The sequence below is a fragment of the Podarcis vaucheri genome (genome assembly GCF_965113315.1).
Source record: "Podarcis vaucheri genome assembly, chromosome: 3".
NCBI classification, from domain to species: domain Eukaryota; kingdom Metazoa; phylum Chordata; class Lepidosauria; order Squamata; family Lacertidae; genus Podarcis; species Podarcis vaucheri.
The window spans coordinates 38,931,413-38,946,956 of record NC_138761.1 but is presented as its reverse complement, the minus strand read 5'-3'; the positions used below and the strand labels follow the sequence as shown (position 1 = coordinate 38,946,956).

At 41.4% G+C, this 15,544-nt stretch overlaps 1 protein-coding gene across 6 annotated transcripts in view; it reads right to left on the bottom strand.

Annotated features, from left to right (window-relative positions):
* The window catches only part of BTBD9 (BTB domain containing 9), a 151,006-nt gene that overhangs the window by 42,872 nt on the left and 92,590 nt on the right, over positions 1-15,544 (bottom strand). For all 6 annotated transcript variants that reach the window (XM_082214847.1, XM_082214845.1, XM_082214842.1 and 3 more), the window contains one exon: positions 7,619-7,808. In XM_082214847.1, the coding sequence (XP_082070973.1) occupies positions 7,619-7,808 (190 nt within the window). The remainder of the gene's footprint in view (positions 1-7,618; positions 7,809-15,544) is intronic.

The window sequence follows — 15,544 nt, the reverse complement described above, 5'->3', positions numbered from 1 at the left end:
TATATAAACTTTGACTATTTCTTACACTGTTGAGAATCTTGCCATCCTGCTAGGTTGATTGCCTGTTTATAATACTTTTTCATGTATTCAAAAAAATATTTCCAGTCCTCTTTATACCCTTTGTCATTTTGGTTTCTGATTCTAGTGGTCATCCCTGCTGGCTCTGCATATTGTAACAGTTTGATATGCCATTCTTCTTTTGTTGGTGCCTTATCTGTTTTCCATTTTTGCTGCATATAGGAACAAATGTCTCTCTTTTTTGGTGACTTCAGCATTGTTTCTGGGTTTTTTGAAAAGGATTTTTAAAGCCTTTTTTAAAAGTTCATTATATAATGTGTCTTTGGGATCATCAGGACAATTATTATATGCATAATAAAACAAAACAATAATTCTCCTCCCATGAACACATTTAAAAAACCATAGAATGTTAATCAGCTGAACGCTTGAAGAGAAATGTTTTCGTCTGGTGCCTAAAGATATGTCATGACGGTGCCAGGTGAGCCTACCTGGGGAGGGCATTCCACAAACAGGGAGACACCACAGAAAAGACCCATTATTGTGTTGTGTCACGCTATGGACCTCTCATGGATAAGGCACACAAAGAAGGACCTCTTGTGGTGATTGCAGGGTCTGGGTCGGTTCATAAGGAAAGAGGCAGTCCTTGAGATACTGCAGTCCCGAGTCGCTTAAGACTTTAAAGGTCAAAATAAGCATTTTGAATTGGGCCAAGAAACTAATTGGCAGCCAGTGCAATCGGGCCAGGATCAGTGTAATATGCTCAAACTGTCTTGCCCCGGTCAGTGACTTGGCTGCTGAATTCTGCACCAGCCAAAGTTTTGGAACAGTCTTCAGAGGCAGTCTTAGGTATAAGGCACTGCAGTAATGTAACCTCAAGGTTGCCAGAGCACAGACAACAGACATTAGGCTATCCCAGTCAAGATAGGGGTGCAGCAGGGCCACCAGCCAAAGCTGATGAAAGGCACTGCATGCCACCCAGGCCACCTGAGCCTCCAGTGACAGCAAAGGATCCAGAAGGACCTTCAAGCTATGTACCCACTCCTTCAGAGTGTGTGTAACCCCATCAACAGTGGGCAACTTCCCATCTATCCTGTCTAGGGATTAACACTGGGGCCTACTAACAGGGTTATCTGGATTGAGCTTCAGCTTCTTGGCTCTCATCCAGTCCATTACAGTCATACCGCGGGATAAATACACTTCAGGGTATTTTCGGGTTGTGCTCCACGGCGACCCGGAAGTAACGGAGCATGTTACTTCCGGGTTTCGCCACTTGAGCATGTACAGACGGTCAAAATGACGTCAGGTTCATGCACAGAAGTGGCAAAACGCGACCCGCGCATGCACGTCTTACGTTCTGTTCAGGATGCGAACGGGGCTCTGGAACGGATCCCGTTCACATCCCGAGGTACCACTGTACTGAGGCAAGACAATGGTCCAGCGCATCCACTGCCACACCTGCAGATGTAAAGGAAAAGTAGAGATGTGTGTCACCAGCATATTGCTGACAGCCTACTCCAAAACTCTGAATAACCCCCCTCTGGTTTCATGTAGTAAAGCACAGGGGATAAAACTGCACCCTGTGGAACGCCACACTGAAGGCTCCCAGGGGGTCAGCAATTTTTTTCAGCAGGGGGCCGGTCCACTGTCCCTCAGACCTTGTGGGGGGCTGGACTATATTTTTGGGGGAGGGGGAAATGAACGAATTCCTATGACCCACAAATAACCCTGAGATCCATTTTAAATAAAAGCACACGTTCTACTCATGTAAAAACACCAGGCAGGCCCCACAAATAACCCAGAAATGAATTTTAAATAAAAGGACACATTCTACTCAGGTGAAACACGCTGATTCCTGGACCGTCCATGGGCCGGATTTAGAAGGCGATTGGGCCAGATCCGGCCCCCGGGGCTTAGTTTGCCTACCCATGCTCCATGGGGTCAAAGAGTACTCTCCCAGCCTCACTCTCTAGGAACGACCAAGTAGGATCAGAACTATGATGTCCAGCATTATTTATCTGAAAAAGGAGATGCTATGCAAGCCCTGGACCAGTGCCTGGACTTGGTGACTTGCTTGGATGAGGGCCAACAAACTGGCAAGATGGAGGCATTGTGGGTGAGTGGTTCCCAGATCTGGATAACTGATCAATCGATATGTGGGGCTGCCCCATAGCTAGTGAAAAATGCAGTAGTTCACTACTCACTGGAACAGAATATTGGCATCATGTTACACCACAGCCGGAAGAATGGCAATGGCTACCAATTAGCTACTAGGCTAAGTTCATGGTGATGGTACTGGTGTACAAAGCTCTTGAGGGCAGGGTACTTAAAAGATTCTCTAATCCTTTATATACCCAACTGATCACTGCAGTCTATAGGAGTCCATATTGTATGGCATAAGAACTGGGCTTTTAACACAGTGGCACCTACTTTGGAAATTCCGGCCATCACATATCAGACTGGCACAGTCTATTTGGCAGCTGTGGAAGATTTTCCTTCTTCAACAAGCCTTTTAAGTGGAGTTCTACGTCTGTATTTAACTTGAAACTGTTTTTATATACATTTTTTATTGTTGATGTTTTTATTGTTAAAGCACTTTGAGACATTTTTGGGAAGCAAATTCTAAAAAACAAAACTGCTGGATTGTTTGTTTCTGAGGACCGCAACACAGAGCTATTGTGAGGAGGTTCAGTGCTGAAAAACACACAAGAATAATGTGTTTTGAATACTTTAAATGGATGAAAATGTAACAACATTAAGCTGCCACTGAAAAATCCCACTAGAATTTTGACAAGTTTGTTATTCATACTTTAGCAACACATTTGGTGGATTTAGATTTTTAAAAATAGACACATTAAAACAATACAGTGATACCTTGGTTTAAGAACAGTTCAGTTTAAGAACAATTCGATTTACAAACTCTGCAAAACCAGAAATAGTGTCTTGGTTTGACAACTTTACCTCGGTCTAAGAACAGAATCCGAAAGGTGGAAGGGCACCGGTGGCGGGAGGCCTCATTAGGGAAATTGCGCCTTGGTTTAAGAACGGTTTTGGTTTAAGAACAGACTTCAGGAACGGATTAAGTTCGTAAACCAAGGTACCACTGTACTAGTATGTCTCTGTAAAGAGATATGTATAGGGCCCAATTTACAATGTGTGGTGTTTTTAGATATACATAAAAATCTTTTGTAATACCTTTCGTGCAGAACAAATTTTTTACTGATTTACTCTAGTAATTATATTCAGCATGAAAAAAAACTTACATATGGTACATACCAAGCAAGAATAGTATTTTGAGAGAATAAACTTTTACTACAATGGCAGCTTCTGTTGTGCATGTTGCCAGGAGTTTATTTTCTAAGTAGCTTGCTAACATTACAGGGATATTGTGAGGATAAAGTTAACCCCGTCACATCTTTGGAGCAAGTGTGAAATAAAGGTGTGGTGTGTAATTAAATACACAGTACAGTGGTACCTCGCAAGACGAATGCCTCGCAAGACGAAAAACGCGCAAGACGAAAGAGTTTTCCGTTTTTTGAGTCGTTCCGCAAGACGAATTTCCCTATGGGCTTGCTTCGCAAGACGAAACGTCTTGCGAGTTCTTGCAAGTTTGTTTCCTTTTTCTTAAAGCCGCTAATCCGTTAATAGCCGCTAAACCGCTAATAGCTGCTAATAGCCGTCCTTCGCAAGACGAAAAAACCGCAAGACGAAGAGACTCACGGAACGGATTAATTTCGTCTTGCGAGGCACCACTGTATTATAGATAGGGGACGCGGGTGGCGCTGTGGGTAAAACCTCAGCACCTAGGACTTGCCGATCGCATGGTCGGCGGTTCGAATCCCCGTGGCGGGGTGTGCTCCTGCCGTTCGGTCCCAGTGCCTGCCAACCTAGCAGTTCGAAAGAACCTCCGGGTGCAAGTAGATAAATAGGGACCGCTTACCAGTGGGAAGGTAAACGGTGTTCCGTGTGCTGCGCTGGCTCGCCAGATGCAGCTTGTCACGCTGGCCACGTGACCCAGAAGTGTCTGCGGACAGCGCTGGCTCCCGGCCTATAGAGTTTGGTATGTACCATATGTAAGTTTTATGAAATATGTAAGTTTTATAATATAATTGTCCAGAAGATAATAGCTGTAATTCACACAATTTAGATTTTTTAAAATATAACCGTTTCCAAGTTTGAAATGGGACTCTTTGTGATAACTGTGAACGAAAAACAGAGACAGTTGCCTGGTCACCTCTAAAAAGCTAATGCTTCATCTGAATGATCCAAATCTATGTGTGAAAATCATAAAAATATCACTTTAAAGAAAAGTACTTCAATATATATATTTGGGGGGGCATAGAATAAAATATTAAGATAACTTACATTGAAGGTCACTTGATAACTTTTAGTGATCAATAGAAGATACATTTGGATCTTCTCAGAATCCTGCAGTTATCTGTGAAGCCCAATCTGTGCTGTGCAACAGATGCAGGAGAAGCCAAAGTTCCACTATGTATGGACAGTAAATTGTTAGGGTGACATGTGAGTCTAGATGCACCACACAATGAGATGCATTTGTTTTAGCAGGATTGATCAGTACTCCCTGGAGACTCTAACACCACTGGATTACAATAATTCAAATCCCTAAACAATGTGGTAGGCTTTCATCGGCAATTCCTTTATCAATACATCTGGTATAGTAGTGAAATATATCTGTTGTCAGGACCAACAATATAAAGACTGCAAAGCCTTTTGCAACGAAAGTTGCTCTCAAACTATAAGCAAACCTGAGGAGTTAATCTATACTAATGAAGTAAGGAAGGGGAGGAGGGAGTACATTGCCTGACAGCTTTGTTTGGAGTGTGTTGGTGGTAAAACTGATTATCTGTGAATATATTTACTTTCAAATATAGAAGGTATTTCAGAAATAAAAAAGAACTTCCTTGTGACAAAATGAACCTGTATGTCACTAGTAGCTGCCACATCCAGTTAGCAAGGAGGTCAATGATCTACTTGTAAGCCATAAATGCCTGCCTGTGAAGTTCCACTCTCACTAATCCGTGCGAGTGTAGGGAGATCTGCAGTTTCATCCACCTGCACTGATGCACTGTAATTTCAGATATCTTTTCTTTTTCATCTTGTCATATGTGGCATGTCAACACTTCCCAAAAGCACACAGAAAAAGCCAAAACAGTACAGCCTCCTTGAAAAGAGTATACCTTATTTTATCCCTCACTTATGAAAGTGTCTTAATACCAAAAGCGTAAGGGGCAGAGAAAAGCATTAATAAATGCAAGGATTTTGCAAATGCTTTGATTTAAAACAACAAAACAATTGTTATAAGCTTTGGCTTTGAAATACCTTATCCCCATCATGAGCCCAAAGGGAAGCATTTGATTATTTAACCTGAAACAAGCCATCTGCACATTTGAGCAGTATTATTATTTATAAAGCTTTGTAAGTGTCTCCTAATTTTATAATATATTGTTTTTAAAGTGTTCTGAGCTGCTTAGGAAGCCTTGCTGAAAGATGGACTAAGACTTTAAAAAAATAAATACATACACTAAGCACTTGAAAAAATGAATTGTGAAGAATTAAAATAAGGATCTGATCTTATAAAAAGGATATTGACTCATTTCATAGCTTATTTTACAGAATGTCTGTTCTGGATAGGTTTTCTGGTGTCTTATTTGTTTTTGTTTACAGTGGTAACTCGGGTTACATACGCTTCAGGTTACATATGCTTGAGGTTACAGACTCCGCTAACCCAGAAATAGTGCTTCAGTTTAAGAACTTTGCTTTAGGATGAGAACAGAAATCATGCTCCGGCGGTGCGGCAGCAGTGGGAGGCCCCATTAGCTAAAGTGGTGCTTCAGGTTAAGAACAGTTTCAGGTTAAGAACGGACCTCCGGAACGAATTAAGTACTTAGCCAGAGGTACCACTGTATTTAAAATACAAAACATTACATCCATGGGGAATCCTTCTGAAGATCTCATGTTTGGAGTTAAGGATTTTGGAATTGTCCAAAGCTCTTGCCATGTTTCTTTGATAATGCATCTTGAATAGTTCAACTTACCTTTATAAAAATAGTGTACTACATATGAATTATGTAGTGCATTATCCGGCCTTTCCTTCAAGGAGCCGTGTACTTGCTCTGACTGCAGTGTTACCCTCACAATAACCCTGTAATGCAGGTAGGGGGAATCTCAGGCCTACGGGCCAAATGTATCCTTCCAAGCCTCTCTATTTGGCTCCTGAAATTCTCCCCCCCCCCACTCCACCCCACTGGTCATGCTTCACACCCTCTTTGAGTGCATTTGCTTGGCTGGAATGTGCCTTGAACTCTGTTGATTCTTCTTGCTTCCTTGGATGTAGGGCGGAGAGGGATATGTGTGTAAAAACCAGCCTATGGCACACACACACACAATGCATTCATTGTTCTGACCAGTTTTGCCTCTGCCCCCATTTCACTACTGGCACATGGTGCCCAGAAAGAAAAGGCTTCCCTACCCGCGCGGGTGGCGCTGTGGTCTAAACCACTGAGCCTAGGGCTTGCTGATCAGAAGGTTGGCGGTTTGAATCCCCACGATGTGCTGAGCTCCCGTTGCTCTGTCCCAGCTCCTGCCAACCTAGCAGTTCGAAAGCACACCAGTGCAAGTAGATAAATAGGTACCGCTCCGGCAGGAAGGTAAACGGTGTTTCCGTGTGCTGCTCTGGTTTCGCCAGAAGCGGCTTAGTCATGCTGGCCACATAACCCGGAAAAACTGTCTGCGGACAAATGCTGGCTCCCTCGGCCTGTAAAGCGAGATGAGCACCACAACCCCAGAGTCGTCTGTGACGGGACTTAGCTTTCAGGGGTCATTTACCTTCTACCTTTTTACCCTTGCTGTCACTATTTCTCCACCTAAGATCATGTGGTAAGATTCATGGCCTTGAATCCATGTTTCCTTGGTCTAACACCAACATTCTGTTCAATATACCCATTACCCCATAAACCTCATAGTTGAGGAGGTAAGCTGGAGAAAATATCTAAGCGTCTATTTTAAGAAAACACAGACGTAGCCAGTCAACGGTCACTGAAAATGGCACTAAGTGAGTCTTCTAAGCCTATGATTTCCAACTATATCAAGCAAAAAAAAAAAACTGAACTAGGTAGATTAACAGAGGCATGTTTGGGGGCTATACGGATTGTGATAAATATCAGAAATAGTAACAACAACAACAACAACAACAACAATAATATAGAATTATCTATAGCACTCTGTTTCTGATGCCATCCCCAGCAACAAGTTATGTCACTATTTTAATATTAAATGTGTGTCATGATTTGTTTTTCAAGTTATGTTTTGCATGCTATTGCATCACGAGAAGACTATTCTCATAGCAAGGAAAAGCAACTGACCTTTCTACATGATACACACACAACCCTTTTATTTATTTAACTTATAAAGATAACTTATAAAGATTTATAAATAAAATACACCATCCTCTATCTTAACAACTAACACATGGTGTTGTTTCAGATGCCGCTTAAAGAAACTGAAGCTGCATATGGAAGGTATCCAGGAGGCATGAATTTTCCCCGTAGTGAACTAGCTTTTCATAAAAAAGAAATCTTACCGAATTGATCCAATCATGTAAGGTTGTGCCAACTGCACTACGATAGCACCACTGCCTAGCTGATGGCATGTATACCCAGAATCCCAGTCGTAGTTCTTTGTGTCTCCGTTCAGCAAGGCATTGCGACTTCGGCTTACGCCCTCAATCACACTGGCACAGTCTGCAACCGTTGCAACGTTCTCAGTGGGAACTGAAAATTAAAATACAAAAGAGATCAAAAGCAGGCACAGACAACCATCCATTTCTATTTCTGGGGAAGAATAAAAATAAGCAGGAACACATGGGCTGATGATTCAGAGCATAGATTAATAATGAATAAGAATGGGAGAACTGTCTGAACCAGGACAGGTCAGAGAACCTTTAACTCCAAAGCAGCCCTAGAACAAAATTATGGATTGCAAATAAGTATTTAGACAGGTTAATATCATAGCAATTGTTTTGCTGAAAGCAGACAACCTTAATATTAGGATCAACATGGAATTGTGGACCAGGACAGGAATGGCAATGCACTTTTTCGTTGTTGTTGGCACCCGTCTGTCTTGAGAGACAATGGAGTGCACCTCTAGGGGTGAAGTGAATCCACTGTGTTAGCAGCACCAAAGTGGAAAACGCCCTGGGGGTGCCTGCAAGCCCCCAGAATTCTGAGCGTTCTCCGGTACATACAGCTCTGGAAAAGACATCTCCTCTTCCAGTGCACTTCTAGCGACATATACCAGATGGTATATGCACACTACACTTCTGGCATAACACAGCAAGAAGCGTGAGACATCGCAGAGCTAATCTACTATTTATTTACACACTATGTACAGGCAAAAGCATAATGGCATCCGTTCTCTCCAGCTCCGAGAGAACAAAAAGCACATGCAGCGGAAGAGATAAGACTGTCTTCCATTCCCCACACTCTTCTCAGACAGGTATGTGATTTACACCAATCACAAATGCAGCATTGGAGGAGTGAAATAGCTAACACTCTCCAGGGTGCAGGCCTGGGTGGTGTGTATGGAGGTCCTGGGTTGCCCAGATGATGACTCCCTTTTGGCCTCACTGATGTGGTCCAAAGGAAACCAGAGTAATATTTTTGGCACCAGCTTGGCTGAAGGAGTTGCCGGAAGCAGGCGTACAAGACGCCAACCAACCTTCTAAGGAACTCCTAATGCACAGTGACTAAAAAAAGCAGTGGTACTGGCAATAAAGAAGCTACAGCATTGGGCAGTATTGTTTTCACTGTTGCTCCAAGAACACAACACTTGCCGCTTTAGAACTGGTGGACTCCACATAATAATTTAAACTGCCTAGTGAACCTTTCATTGCAAACTGTTTTAGGTGATCTTGGTTGCAATCTCTTCAAGTGGGCCTGAGTGCTGGAAGATCATTTGCTAACACTACAGTCTTCCCCAGGCCTACTTATGCCATTCAGTTGTGGTTTCAGATAAGTTGAGGGACTCTTGAAGGCAGCACAGATTCTTATGAATCTTTAATTCTGAGTTCAGAATGTGTGTGTGTGTGTGTGTGTGTGTGTGTGTGTATAATCATAGAATCATCGACCTGCAGAGTTGGAAGCGACCCTGAGGATCATCTAGTCCAGCCTTTCTCAACCTGTGGGTCCCCAGATGTTGTTGAACTTCAACTCCAGAGCAAGGCCAGAGCTCAGGGATGATGGGAGTTGTAGTCCAGCAACATCTGGGACCCACAGGTTGAGAATCACTGATCTAGTCCAACCCCCTGCAATGCAGGTATATGCAGCTGTCCCTTACGGGGATCAAACCTGCAACCTTGGGATTATCAGCACTGTGCTCCAACCAACTGAGCGATCCAAGCTGGAGGAGGCTCAGTAGACTCTCTGTGTAAATGTGTAATAGGTGTTTTCAAGTGCTTCAGCTGAAGTTCAAGAATCATAGAATTGTAGAGTTCGGAGGGATCCCAGGGGTCATCTAGTCCAACCCCCTGCAATGCAGGAATCTCAGCTAAAGCATCCAAGACAAATGGCCATCCAACCTCTGCTTAAAAACCTCTGAGGAAAGATAGTCCCCAACCTCCTGAGGGAGCAGACATTATTTTCATGACTTTTATTCCTGCTTCAGGTGTTGCAGTCACGATCATCATGGAAGCTGTCCACTACATGAGCCCTTTTGTCTGATGTTACTATAAAGTACACCAACATTATATGTGTGTCTTTCCAAAATGTTTTCAACCATGGAGAACTTGAAGCTAATGCTTCACAAATCCCTAATTACATAAGCAACTAGGAAATGGAAATGCTGTGAATCCTTTAGTACTGAGACCTGAATTACGTTGCTATAGTCTGACATAAGCCGACAGTGAAGAAAAAGTTACTTGGGTCTACCACCTTTCTTGGTAGACAAATGTCTCCCTTACAAAAATGTTTTGTCCCTAAACACCTAGATAGTTCCACTGTTTTTCTCCTGATCCATCCTCAGACCTATTTTGCGTTTTGCTCCTGCAGACTTTAAATAAATATATCTACATTTCCTCATATTCATCTCTTTCTTGCCTCTCTCTGATCCTTCTCTTCCCTCTCGTAATTCCTCCCAATTCATTTTATGTAATTATTTTTTAAAAGTCTCAGCCCATCTTTCAACAACAAGGCTCCCTAAGCAGCGCAGAACAATTTAAAAACTATATACAATAAAATCAAAACACGCTTATGGAGCTTTATAAATAATAATATCGCTCAAATGTACAGATGGCTTGTTTCAGGTTAAATAATCAAATGCTTCCCTTCGGGTTCATAATGGGGATAAGGTATTTCAAAGCTAAAACCTGTAACAATTGTTTTGTTGCTGTTTTATATCAAAGCATTTGCAACCAATATTTTCTTAGCCCATCAAGATTTAGCACTCTGGAATTTTTGTAGTATTCAGCAGCTAGTATATATTTTAGGACGTTACTCACAAATTAATTTATTCCAATTTACTGATGTGCATATTGGTTTAAGGATGTGTTCTTGAAATCTGGTTTAATGTTTATTTATTATATACCGGTAATCCATTTCAACACAAATGCTATTTATTTATTTATTTATTTATTTATTTACCAAAGCAATTGTTCAACTTGCCATTCTCTAATAAAGTTCTTGATATATACTGTATTAATGATTTTGTACTGTTTGCACACTGGGAAATTAGACAGCAATCAAATAATTGCAATGTACAGAAAGTACCATGTTGTTTTGGCTCCCAAGGGAAGGCTGCCACTCCCCATTCTGAATGTTCATTATCGTCTTTCATACCCGCCTGATAAATTTATTTAAAACACCATCTGGAAGGGACTTTGCTCTGTGCTGCATTTTCAGTCTTTTGGTTCACTTCTCTTATCCCTGAGGAATTTCTGCCTCAATTTGTGTCACTTTGTTTATAAAAGTGGACTGCCAAAACCAACAGTATCTTGTTTCTATGTTTTTCTGCATTTTTTCTTCTGTCCTTCAACTAGCTAAGTAATGCGTGCTGCAAGAGAAAAGAAAAATAAGAATGGGATACAAGGTTGAAAATTACTGTTCTCATTCTTTGTGCACGTAACAGTTCCGCCCAAGTTTAGCATATTGTTGCCACAGAATGTAAAATGATACATGCTAACAAAATGCAGACATTCTGGAAGCAAGCAGAATTTTAAAATGGACCAAGGCAGAAACAGCAGCGGGAACCACAGGGAGTGAGGGAGAAGGATATGATTTGTGTGTTACTCTTCCTGACTCTTATCCTGTAGCAGGTTATGGCCAACAGATTGCCAATATATTTGATTTTGACACAAAAAAAGTTTTAAAAGGCAGTGTTATTTCCAGGACATGACCTAAAGACTATCTATATTAACTATACTTGAAGATAAGATGACATGTAATTTTACTGTCTCCGATGATACCTGATGAAAAATGAGTGAAGGGAAAAATTGCGCTCAGGCATATATCTTCTCCTGAGTATTTTCTACCTTAGTTTCTTTTTAATATGACTACTTTTTAAAAGTCAGGGGATGTTATTTGACTCAGGATCACTGGCGTTACAACTGCTAAACCCAATTTGAAGGTATCCCCTCACTATTATTCAGCCACACACAAAGAGAACCCCAATGGCAGTACTTATTCCTTGTAACAAATTACAAAATGTTAAAGTAGAGCACTAGTGTTATTTTTTTAATGTCTGTGGGTGAAAATAGATGCAACAGAGACAACCATGTTTGTTGATTCATATGCCGGTCCAATTCACACATACAAAAAAACCAAAAACATGAAAAGCAGCATGCAGGTTAGGCGATCTGAACCTTCACCCCCTGCATTTTAGGAACATTGTAAGCTGCCTTTCACCAAGTCTGCCCATTTATACATCTAGTGAATATTAGTTTGTCACGTTAAAGTAAGACATAAACACTGCTCTTCGCTTTATGCATAAACAGGGATACACATGAACAAGAAACATTATTTTCCTATCATGTCTAGTTTGACTGTGCCTTGGCAATAAAATCCATGCTGCCTTTGGAAGTGGAGATGGGAGCTTATCCTAGACTCTTGAGTTACTGAAATGGAGTACAAAGGCAGTCCTGTTAGTCCTTAAGAAAAACTTCCAAATGCCACAGTTGAACAGTACCTTTAATCTAAGATTTCTGCATACTTAGGGAAGTAAACAAAAGATCAGTTTAGATAGCATCAATACATTTACCACAAAGCAGTCTGAGGAAGGTCTGTCTGCCATTGAGTATGTTGTAGCAACTTTAGGGATAGGTGCATCCATTTCTGGCTCTGTGAGATCTACCGTATTTTTCGCCCCATAATACGCACTTTCCCCCCTCCAAAAATGAAGGGGAAATGTGCCTGCGTCTTATGGGGCGAATGCAGGCTTTCGCTGAAGCCTGGAGAGCGAGGGGGGTCGGTACCCACAAGCTCGGGGGACAGCGGGGAGGCAGAGCGTGCCTTCCCACTGTTCCCCGACCTGGTTCTTCCAGCCCCGCACCTGGGGGGGGGAATAATTTTTTTTTTCTTTATTCCCCCCCAAAAAAACTAGGTGCGTCTTATGGGCCGGAGCGTCTTATGGGGCGCAAAATACGGTAGATTAACTGCCAAGTATGGCTCCCTGGCTCCCAGTCATACATTCAAGTCACTCTGATGATATGAGAGTGTCTCCCATCCTCACTTTTTTTTTTTTTTTTGGCCTGGTAATTTTTACTGCTGTAGGTCTACAGACTTAATCCAGAGATGTGTCTGAGATTTTTTATTTTTTTTTAAAGGAAGTTAAGTGACTCTGACAAACATAACATGGGTGGAAATGAGAAATGACTGGAACAAACAAAATGACATCAAGGTGCAACTGAAATACTACTGGAAGCGGAGTTGTGGATAAACTATTACAATTCAAGAACATAATTCAGCCAGGCAAAGTCATTCAAGGAAAGCGGGGCCAAGAAGAGGGAGAGTCTGGGCAGAGTCCTGTGGGCCAGACAGAGAGGTCTGGAGGGTTGCACTTGTGCCCCTGGGCATGAGGCTCCCCATCCCTGCAGTACAAAATTGCTACTGCTACTACTACTACTGCTACTGCTACTAATTTACTATTTATACCCCGCCCATCTGGCTGGGTTTCCCAGAAAGCTGGTAAAGTTCAGTCACCAACATTTTAAGCGATTTCCCCTTCTTTAAGCCTCAAGTCAACTATGATCTCATTATATGTCTTTTGACAAGCCTATTCCCTGAATCTCATTCCTACCTGCAATGTGGAGATAATAATCCTGGACTTTCCATAAGAATTAAAAGAAAAATTGAAATAATTTCATAATATGTACAATCATTAAATATAAATGCTATGTTCCACCTGCCCTCGCCAGCCCAACAATAAATGTAGTACATTCTTGCTATTATTGTATATTTTGTTGCATTAAAAGAAAATGTAAAGTGCCCTGAATATTGGAATTAAACAATATAAATGTCCAGTGTTACTGTTTACTAGTATGGAGGTTTCGAATCTGAGAATGTACAAGTGGAAATTAATGAACTACTCAGTGAGGAACCTTCTTTCAAAAGCTACAGGTGCTTTAAAGGCCTCTGAGATCAGCTTTTGTTACTGGTCTGGAAAAAAGAAATCAAATATGAACTAGGAAGACAGGGCTGTAGATCCAGAGAAAAAATGTATAGTGGTAAATAAAACTGGCCATGTATCTCATATTCACCGTAGAAGAGAAGTCCCAGCACTATTTAGATGGTCTTAAAATTTTCATAATTTCCTAAGGGTATGCTTACTGAAAAGCCGACAGCTGTTGCTAGGAAAACCTGTGCAAATTTAAAAGACAGCTAACCTTTAAAGGGGAAAGAAAGAACAGGGTGGCAATGGCTTTCATGCAGAAAAGACATTAAACTGGACAAGGGAACAGCACCTTCTGGATGCCTCACTAAGTGAAAGGCACAGTAATATTTCACAACACCAAGGTGTACTGCTAAGAAATTGATTTGACTTTTTCCCTTTGCTAGATGTTTAAATGATTTTTATAATAACTGCCACTGAGCAAAAGACAAATGAATGATTATTTATTCATCTTCTCCCTTACCCGACATTTTAAACAATTTCTCCTAAGGCATAAGAGGATGCACAAATAAGGGTACAGTGATTCATCGTTCAGGGAAGCATTCCCTAGAGGATAACCAAGGACATCCAATTTTTTATCTCCATCGCCTGCTCTGCACCCATTACTCACTGTTTTGTCCCTTGGAGTGTTATGAAGTAGTACAAAGATGGGACAATAAACTGAAAGCAACCTGGAAAGATAGAGAGGCACATAGTTCTGTATATAAGGGGGGTGGGGAATATTGCTACGAAATAGTTCCAACAACCAAGCCCTCAAGGCAGCATAAGAAACTTACTGAACCTTTGTGCTTCTATAGGACTTCCTTTTTTGGTTCAGCAGAAGAACCACCAGTAACACAGAATTCTAGAAGGTACGGTAATTTATAAGCAGTCTCTTTTTTCACTAACACAAATTGGACAGCTGTGAGACGTTAGTGAAGCACAGCTGATGTTTTCATTCACCAATCTTTGGAAAAGTTTCCTGGCCACCATCTCCAGGCACAACATGCCTTCTTGCACTACAATAATTAGTACTGTAGGGGATACTCACACTCAGGCAAGTAAATATACCAGTCTAATTCTCCAGTCATACAAGTGGAAGACTATGGCAGCAGAAGTATAGTAAAATATTTATTCAGAGAGATATGGAACAATATAAATCAATGATCAATAATAAACAGATAATAATTATGTGTATGGATAGACTTCCTTAAAAAAAAAAGTGTTTAGCAGGCATCTAAAACAGTATAGCAATATTGCCTGGGAGTTCCCAAAGCATACAAGTCTGTCTTTCTGTGTGGCTGCATCAAGCAGATGTAGAAAAGACATTATATGGTACTTGTGAAGGTACCAGTTCTGCAGATCGAAGAGGTTGAGTAGGCATATAAGACAAGCCTTAAAAGTAATATTGCTCAGGCTTCTGTACAACATGATACCCTGTTCCATTGTGTCCTTTTTATGTCTGAGAAGTAAGTGGCACAACTTCCTATTGACCTTCCTATGGAACTTCCTCCATAATAATAGGCTTCACAATACTGACAAGAATGGAAAAGTATACTCCTAGGCACAAAAAGTGCTCATCCGCTTACCCCAAGCCAGCTGCCCACATATCTGTCCACTGCCAGGCATGGGTGGGGAAAAACTCAGAAGCCATATCAGAGGAAAGGAGATAGAAAGACTATGACCAAACAGAGCACTGTTTCCCCTGATATGTAAAATGCATATGACAGGGCTCAAATATTTTATTTTAGGGATTGACATTCTGCTTCTCAGAAAATCTCAAACATCACTGCATATTAAAATATTTAGTGCTGAAAACCCCTTCCTTGTTTATTACCAGATGTGGGGCTGGTGATTACGAATATCCTGC